Genomic DNA, 9,155 nt, shown 5'->3' with positions numbered 1-9,155 from the left:
AAATGAGCCAACTATGCTTGGTAATTGCATGTAGAGTCTCACTTATCCAACGTTCTGGATTATCCAACGCATTTTTGTAGTCAATGTTTTCAATATATCGTGATATTTTGGTGCTAAATTCGTAAATACAGTAATTACTACATAGCATTACTGCATATTGAACTACTTTTTCTGTCAAATTTATTGTATAACATGTTTTGGTGCTCAATTTGTAAAATCATAACCTAATTTGATGTTTAATAGGCCTCCTTATTATCCTTAATGCCTCCTTATTATCCAATATATTCATTTATCCAACATTCTGGATAAGTGAGACTCCACTGTAATATGTTGAAATGTCGTTTCTACTAATGGTAATAAATACTTCAATAATGGGATTATGTGTAGGTCAATTAACTTTCTTGGAAGACTGGGTTCTCACATCTGCAAAAGCATGTGAATCCACTTTAAATCCAGTTTCTGCCTCCTCCAGAATTCTGGGGTTTGTAGTTTAGGGAGGCCCAGTACTTGCCTGTCTGAACAGTTTAAAGGGCCCTCCCTAACCTACAATCCCCAGAATTCTGCAGGAGTGGATCCATATTTTATTTATCGTGTCAGAAGCAAGTTGAGAATGCAGTTATGTATAGTATTAAAAAACTACAAAGTTAAAAACTTGGCATTATACTAAATCTCCATTTACCAGAAGCTGGCCACTCCATTGTGCATGTGGCAGGGCTCAGACTGCATTGTAGTAGGTGGTCTGTGGTTTGCTCTTCTCCACACTCACATGTCATGGACTCCACTTTGTAGCCCCATTTCTTATGGTTCTTATGCATCTCATAGTTCCAGAGCGCAGTCTGTTCAGCGTCTTCCAAGTCACCCAGCCTTTTGTGTGCTCAGGAGGGAGTCTCTCATCTGATATCAGCCACCGATTGAGGTTCCAGGTTTTTACCTGCCACTTTTGGACTCTAGCTTGCTGAGCTGTTCCTGCAAGTATCTCTCTAGTTCTTAGGAAGCTGCTTCTTGACTTAAGTCATTGGCATGCTGGCTGCTATCCAAACAGAGGAAGGGCCAGAGATGTCAATGCCTTGGCCCTTTTATTGCTGGTTGCTACTTTCAGATGGGTATCAGGTAGCACAATATCGGGTAAACAGTATAATTTCTCTAGCAGAGTAGGGCATAGGCATCCTGTGATAACGTGGCATGTCTCATTAAGAGCCACACCGTTTTAACGTGTTGAGATGCGTAAGGGCAGATGTTTTCACTGTATCTGGTTGTGATCCCCCGGGTTGTGCCAGTTGGCTTTCGTATATTATTTCTAGCACCCACTTTTTGCTTGATAATCAAACAGTGCTTCTTGTAAGTCAGAGCACAGTCCAGAGTAACTCCCAGGTATTTTGGTGTACTGCAATGCTTCCCGTGGGATAGTAACACAACTGGGCATCTCCTGGGCAACGTCTTTGTAGCTAACCGATTCTCTCACATGAGAAGTGACTTGCAATATACAACCAACCAATCAACCAAACGGACCTTTTCAGAACCAACTAAGACAATAATCTCAATTACTATTGAAGGCATGTCAGCTGACAAAGAACAGTTGCTTTATGAGCTGTGTCAAGATAAGTGGATCTATGCTGTAGTGTGATGAGGTCCATATAATCTATTATACACCTTGAAATGCCCAATCTGGCCATGGTAGTACATGCCTTAGTCACATCCAGACTAAATTACTGTAACGCAGGGCCGTAGCCAGAAAAAAATTTCAGGAGGGGTTTTGAAATTTGGGGGGGGGGGTGTTGAACCCCTGACCCACCCGCCCCCTGGGTTCAGACCTGTCAATATCTGCTTGAGATAGTGCCTGGAGGGACTCTTAATGTTTTATGTCTCATAGACTTAGCATGGGGATTTTGTTAACCAGTTAAAATTCATGAGTAAACCAGGTTTTTTTTTTAACCTGAAAAATTTCGGGGGGGGGGGTTTGAACCCCTAACCCCACCCCTCGCTACAGGCCTGCTGTAATGTGCTCTACATGGGGATACCCATGAAGAGCATTTGGAAAGGTCAGCAGCTAGACTGCTTATGGGGGCAGGATATAGGGAAAGAACTACCCCGCTCCTGAAGCAGCTATACTGACTTCCAGTTTGTTTCTGGGCACAATTCAAGGTGCTTAGTCTAAACCAGTGGTTCTCAACCTGTGGGTCCCCAGATGTTTTGACCTACAACTCCCAGAAATCCAAAAAATCTGAGGACCAAAAAGCTAAGAACCACTGCCCTAAATGGTTTGGACCCAGCCTACTTGAGGGATCGCATCTCTTCCGATGAGCCCACACAAGCCATGAGATCATCAGGAGAGGCCTTTCTTTTGGTCCTACCACTGACACAAGTGCGTGTGGTGGGAACAAGAAACAGGGCCTTCTCAGTGGTGGCCCCGTGGTTCTGGAACTCCCTTCCTAGGGAGGTGCAATTAGCCCTCTCCTTGCTGGCCTTCCATTCACAAATTTAAACCTTTCTGTGGAACCAGGCCTTTCCCGGTGATCTATAACAGACAATGGTCAGGCAGCTGTTGGTGAAGTACATCTGTGAAGGTTATTTCAGCCCAAGTCATGTTTTTACACGGCATATAGAAGGCTATTGTTAGAATGTCAAAAAGGACAGAGCAATGTTTTTATATAGCCTAAAGAAAAGGGAATTTCTAGGATCTTAGCATAACTATATGTATCGACATCTTCAGTGGCTGGAGGTTCAGGGAATTTTAATAGTTATGTTGTAATTTATTAATTTGTTTTATATGGATTATGAAATCTGCAATTTGTTTATTTAGTTTATTATGTTTTCTGTTGAATTTTATGTTTGTAATTTCTGTTGGTTTTTAACACTGTCCACTGCTTTGAATCCCACCCATTGGAGAAAAGCAGGACAAACATAAATAAGCAACAATAATAATGTGCTGTTGAATGCTTTCATGGCCAGAATCACTGGGTTGCTGTGAGTTTGCCGGGCTGTATGGCCATGTTCCAGAAGCATTCTCTCCTGTTGTTATGTCTGCATCTATTGCAGGCATCTTCAGAGGTAATGAGGTTGCATTCTCAGAACCTCTGAGGATGCCTACCATAAATGCAGGCCAAACGTCTGGAGAGTATGCCATACAGCCCGGAAAACTCACAGTAACCCAACAATAATAATAATAATAATAATAATAATAATAATAATAATAATAATAATAATGAGCACATTTGATCCAAAATTGGAGTGATTTTTAAAGCAGTTGCTGTCTTCCACACACACTTAAAATGAAATATTTCACTAATAATAAACCCTGTGTTCCAGCAATTGGTCTTCCAGGTTGGGACTTGGCCAAGACAGCTGAGGCTTCTGGGAGTTGAAGTCCAAAACATTCGGAGGACTAGCACTTGGGAATCTACTGTGCATTCTGACACCAAAGCAAGAGAGTCCCCGAAAGCCTGACACTCCTTGTCAACTGAAAAGGCCACGTAGCTGCAGCCAACAACGACAAATAGCGACCTTCAACTGCCTTTTCCGTTCAGCATTCCACGCTCTTGTCCGTGGCTCTTTGCGAACGTCACCAGTTGAAGGGAGACTAGTGGAGACAGAGGGCTCCGTGCTACGCATGCGCAGACGGCTCCCGCGAGACCTCAATGCTTGCTCGCGCAGTCATGGCGGATGGCGGCGCCTGCGAGGCCCAAAAGCGGATCGGGCGTGTGGTAATGCCTGGGGAAGCGCTCCTCTTGCCGGGCCACGCGGAAGCGGACGGCGAGCGGCTACGCCTGGCGGCCAACGGGCCTCAGAAGGGAAGGCTGGTGTGCGGACCGGGCCTGAGGCGCGGCGGGGAAGGCCTGCTGGTCACCAAGTGCGGCCTACTGCGATACCGCGGCCCCGGAAGTGGCTCCGGAGGCGTTTATTGGGTGGACTCGCAGCAGAGGCGGGTAAGGAGGTGCGAGGGCCAGACTGCGCATGCGCACGTGAACGCTTCTTAAACGTGCCCTATGGGAGTTGCTCCTCAACTAAAGTGCCAGAAGTTTTTTGTTTATATGTAGCGCTATAACAAGTGCTGTAGGCCATATAGTTTGCAAGCAAATTAGTTAAATGTGGTCTAGGCAATGCTACTATTTGGTGGATCTGTAATTGTTACCAAAGGCTGCTCACCACTCTTCATCCTGGAAAGAAGTGACTAGTGGAGCGCTGCGGGGTTCGATCCGGGGCCAAGTACTGTTCAACATCTTTATAAATGACTTAGATGAAGGTTTACAAGGCATGCTTATCAAGTTTGCAGATGACACCCAATTAGGAGGGATAGAACAGGATCAGAATTCAAAATGATTCAACAGATTAGAGAGCTGATTGGCCAAAACTAACAAAATGAATTGTAAGATACTACGCTTAGGCAGACAAAAATACATAATAATAATAATAATAATAATAATAATAATAATAATAATAATTCTTTGCCAACTGCAAAAGGCCACCCTGCACGCATCATCCGAAAATACATCACACAGTCCTAGACACTTGGGAAGTGTTCGACTTGTGGTTTTGTGAAACGAAATCCAGCATGTCTATCTTGTTTGCTGTGTCATACAACGTCGTTGTGTCAATAATAATAATACTTCTTTATTTATATCCTGCTCTTCTCCCTGAATGGGACCAAAAGTGGCTCACAACATTTTAAAAACAGTGCAAACAACAACACATATAACAATAAAACCACCTATAAACATAAACATTCTAAAATCATTTAACAATTACTATTATTGCGTGGACTCGTCAAAATAATACACACTTTGCACAACTCATTGCAAGTTATCCTTCCTGTCATTTCAGATTAGATTACTTCATTAAACGCTTGCTTGAACAGGATGGTCTTCAGCTGTTTTTTTTTTTTTAAAGATGTCAGAGAAGGGGCTGTTTAAATCTCCTTGGGAAGGGAGTTCCAGAGGTGATTCTTGGATCAACCACAGTCCATGTGAGATAGATCTTGCAGTCTTTGTGGACAAGTTCAATATGAGCCAACTGTGTGATGCGACTAAAAAAACCAATGGGATTTTGGACTGCATCAAAAGGAGTATAGTGTCTATATTGAGGGAATTCATGGTGCCTTTATATTCTGCTTTGGTTAGACCTCACCTGGAATACTAGGTTCAGTTCTGAGCACCACAATTCAAAAGAGTTCAAAAGACAAGCTGGACTGTGTCCAGAGGAGGGCGACTAAAATGATCAAAAGGTTTGGAGTCCATGCCCTATGAGGACTGGGTATGTTTAGCCTGCAGAAGAGAAGGTTGAGAGGAGACATGATAGCCATGTATAAATATGTGAAAAGATGCCATAAGGAAGAGGGAGCAGGCTTGTTTTCCACTGCCCTGAAAACTAGAACTCGGAGTAAAGGGTTCAAATTACTGAAAAGGGGATTCCACCTGAACATTAGGAAGAACTTACTGATTGTACGAGCTGTTCATCAGTGGAACTCTCTGCCTTGAAGTGTGTTGGAGGCTCCTTCCTTGGGAGCTTTTAAACAGAGGCTGAATGGCCATCTGTCAGGGATACTTTGCGCTTTTTCTGCATGGCAAGGGGTTGGACTAGATGGCCCATGTGGTCTCTTCCAAGTCTATGATTTTATATTTTAAAAGACTGATAAATCTTCCTCTGAATATTCCTTGCCTTAAAAACCCCGTGAAATTAAAGGAGTTGCCATAACAATTCCTTTGACTTTAAAATTTTGTTCTTTCATAGAATTTGAAAAATACAACAAAAAGCAAGATGTTTTTGGCCTGTACCTATTTTTCTTGTTGTCTTCAAATTTGGAATTAAATATAATCATTTCAAAGTAATGGTTTTGTTGGTGTTCATCTAGTAATAAACCATGCTGCATCTTTTAATTTTAATATGTATTTTATAGGAGTACATTTTAATATGTGTATTTATATAATTTTTACAATGTTTATGTGTTTTAATTACACTATAACCTGCCACGAGGAGAGACTGGTAAGAAATAAAATGGTTATTATGATCTCATCATCAAATTAACAATACAGGATATATAACAGTCTGAATTGATGCATTGGCCATATGCTGATATTCAAGCACTCTTTCTAATGTAGGAGTATATTGGATAGGAGCACTCTATTTATAACAACTACTATAATTTTTGTTTTGAAAAAATAGCTACAGTACTTGAATGATTACAAATGTTGTGTAAAGAATGTGCCACAGAGTGTTGATATAGTATGTATTTAGTAAGAAAATCTAATATATCTATTTAGCCTGGGTTTTTAAAAAATGTTTTATTTTATCACTAGTATGTACCAGTCAAGGGAGACCATGTGATAGGCATAGTAACTGCCAAAGCTGGAGACATATTCAAGGTGGATGTTGGAGGAAGTGAGCAGGCCTCACTCTCTTACTTGGCATTTGAAGGGGCAACCAAAAGGAACAGGCCAAATGTACAGGTGAGGAGACTGAAACGTGATGGGCATAAAGTGAATCTTATGGCTTGCAGTCCTGTGTGTGCTTATCTGTAGAAAAAAGCCTTATTGCATACAGTATGACTTTTTTCTGAGTAGATCTGCATAGGATTACCTTGCTGAGCTGCTGTTAATTTGCAAAGTAAGAACGCTATAAAATGACACTGTGTGAACATGTCTAAATAAATTGTATACACCTTGAGTAAATTTGAATTTCTTTATGTATTTCTACTGTCTGTCAGTTTTTGCCAAGAGATTCCAATTCTTGGAGGAGGCATGTACTAACAAATTTTCCGTTGCCATGCTTCAACAGCCAAGCTTTTGCTTTTAAGTATGTGGTATTTTGGGTGACTCTTACAAATACAGAGCACATTGCGATGTCACATTAATCCAGAATTAAGATGTACACTAAACAAGATTGGTGCAGGCTGATACCTGTTGCTTGATCTGTCACAGTGATCAATCAGAAATGGCTAAGCAAACCATAGTCCTTTTGTCTGTGCTTACTCATCATTGCATCCAAATCTGACGACAGGGAGCTAAGTTGCTAGGTTCAAGTGATACAGTATAAAAAAATAGCCAAAAGGCTTGTGGTTTCTTCAGCCACTCCTGCTCTTTGTGGGAATGATTAAACAGCATGAATGAGCATGCTGCCTCATTCTTGGAAAGTCAGATTTTTCAAGAAATCTGGTGTGACATGTCAGCTGAGTAACAGAATTTAATGTATTGCATCAGGTGGCAGTGTTTCATAGTAAAACTCTGAGATCAATCAAAACTTCTTTCATAAAAAGAAAAAAGATTTTTGAACAGTATTTCCAGGACTTAATAGTTTTGAATACCTCTTCCAGGAGTTTTAACTCAGAATAGTGCCCAGGGACTCCCTTAAATACTGTTTTGTTTTGTTTTTTTTGTTCTGGTTGAGATACAGACTATGGTTAAATCTTGCTTGACAAGTCATGATCTTCCCCTCCACAATCTCTGTTTATATGAGTAAGGTAAATTGTGTAATCATTTTTTCCCTTTGCATCCAAATGGAAGGACTTTGCACATACCGTTACTTGTTAAAGGATATGTTAACAAAATCAGAATATCTCCTTGTGGTTTGAGAGCATTTGATTTGTCAGTTGACTGGTATGACAATCCTGAAAACTCAAGACTTTTGTTGTCTTGTTGAACAAGAAAAACCTGCAAGTACGTAACTGACCAAAATAATTCCCTGATAAAATTCTTCAGCTGTTATGTAATGCGAGCTGTAATTTGTATGTCTTCCTACACTTGTGGCATAGCTATCCAACCAAAGATCACACACAGGACAGAGTCACTAGTCAGTGTTACTGATTTAGGTTCTTGGCAAATCAAAATACAAATAATGTTGTATAATGAATAAAATACAACACTGAACAGCTCTCATAAAATCTTTTTTGACCTAGGTGGGAGATCTTATTTATGGACAATTCATCATTGCCAATAAAGACATGGAACCTGAGATGGTGTGTATAGACAGCAGTGGCCGAGCAAATGGAATGGGAGTAATTGGACAAGATGGTTTCTTATTCAAGGTTTCATTAGGCCTAATCAGAAAGTAAGTGTGGTGAAATTCTGAGCAGCACATCTTATCCTTGGTCATTTTCTCCATCATGTCCTTACTTATCTTAAAAGAGTCATAAAAGCAATTGCTTTTGGAACTGTTTAAGATAACTGGTTCAGCTGTGATGCTGATGAAGATTAAGTTCCCCTTATTTATTATGTACCAATTTCCTTGTTAATGCACCTTCTTTGACTGCTAGTACACTTCTGGGCTCAATTCAAAATTTTTGTAGGACCTATAAAACCCTGTACATAATTGGGTAGAGGCCATCTGCCTGGGTTTGACGTTCTTTGGAAGAAGCTTTTCTCTTAGTCCTGCAACCCTTACATCTGGTAAAGACAGAAGATTTTCATGGTGGCTACTCCTAGTTTGGTTCAGGTTGCAAAAATTATTTCACCAACAAACTGAATAGTTTTACATTTGTATTTTAATTATATTGTGAGCTGCCTTGAGTTCTGATATGAAGATGAAGGGATGATTCAAGTAAAATAATAGAATAATTTGGTGTAACTAAAAAAGAGGCTAACTGAACACATCCAAGCACTTGCATGAATTTTTTAAGTCCTCTGTACCAATCATAGATTTTTGAATTTTTAATTGTTTGAAATATGGTTTGTGTAACACAATGAAGTATTGACTTTTCTCTTTGTTGCTTCTTTTTATTTTTGTTTAAGACTCTTAGCTCCAGACTGTGAAATTATCCAAGATTTGGGACAACTATATCCATTTGAATTGGTATTAGGAATGAATGGAAGAATCTGGGTGAAAGCTAAAACAATTCAACAGACTTTAATTGTGGCAAACGTCCTGGAAGCCTGTGAGCACATGACTGCAGAACAGAGGAAACAAGTAGTTGCCAAAGTGTTAGAAAACTAATAAAAGGGAGGAAGCAGCTCTTTAATTTTATATTCTGCATAGAAATGCTGGTATATCTAGACAACAATATTTTTTTAACTTTTGTATTTAATAAAAATAAATGTTACAATTCCTTTTTTATTCTTCACCTTTCATCATTGTTTCAACTGTGACTGGTTGTGTCCTAAGGATTTTTTGTGGCTTAAAGCAGGATTTCTTTTACATCATCATCATCATCATCATTTAATTACTTATTA

The 9,155-nt window shown here is 40.0% G+C and overlaps 2 protein-coding genes across 2 annotated transcripts in view; both read left to right on the top strand.

The window, feature by feature from the left end:
* The window catches only part of LOC134297668 (uncharacterized), a 345,438-nt gene that overhangs the window by 168,418 nt on the left and 167,865 nt on the right, over positions 1-9,155 (top strand). The gene's annotated exons all lie outside the window — the stretch shown is intronic.
* Positions 3,381-9,039, top strand: exosc3 (exosome component 3). The gene is made up of 4 exons (XM_003224090.4): positions 3,381-3,923; positions 6,291-6,440; positions 7,886-8,037; positions 8,718-9,039. The coding sequence occupies exons 1-4, from the start codon at positions 3,636-3,638 to the stop codon at positions 8,917-8,919; spliced, it is 792 nt and encodes a 263-aa protein (XP_003224138.2). The 5' UTR covers positions 3,381-3,635; the 3' UTR covers positions 8,920-9,039.

This window comes from Anolis carolinensis, chromosome 3 (assembly GCF_035594765.1).
Source record: "Anolis carolinensis isolate JA03-04 chromosome 3, rAnoCar3.1.pri, whole genome shotgun sequence".
Lineage (NCBI taxonomy): Eukaryota > Metazoa > Chordata > Lepidosauria > Squamata > Dactyloidae > Anolis > Anolis carolinensis.
The sequence above is the reverse complement of the archived record's forward strand: the minus strand, read 5'-3'. Positions and strand labels throughout refer to the sequence as shown.

Bases quoted from the DNA above. Each gene is read 5' to 3' on its own strand.
- exosc3 (XM_003224090.4), top strand. From the start codon at position 3,636: ATGCTTGCTCGCGCAGTCATGGCGGATGGCGGCGCCTGCGAGGCCCAA. The intron at 6,441-7,885 runs GTGAGGAGACTG...TTTTTGACCTAG, and splicing joins GGAACAGGCCAAATGTACAG to GTGGGAGATCTTATTTATGG. The intron at 8,038-8,717 runs GTAAGTGTGGTG...TTTTTGTTTAAG, and splicing joins TCATTAGGCCTAATCAGAAA to ACTCTTAGCTCCAGACTGTG.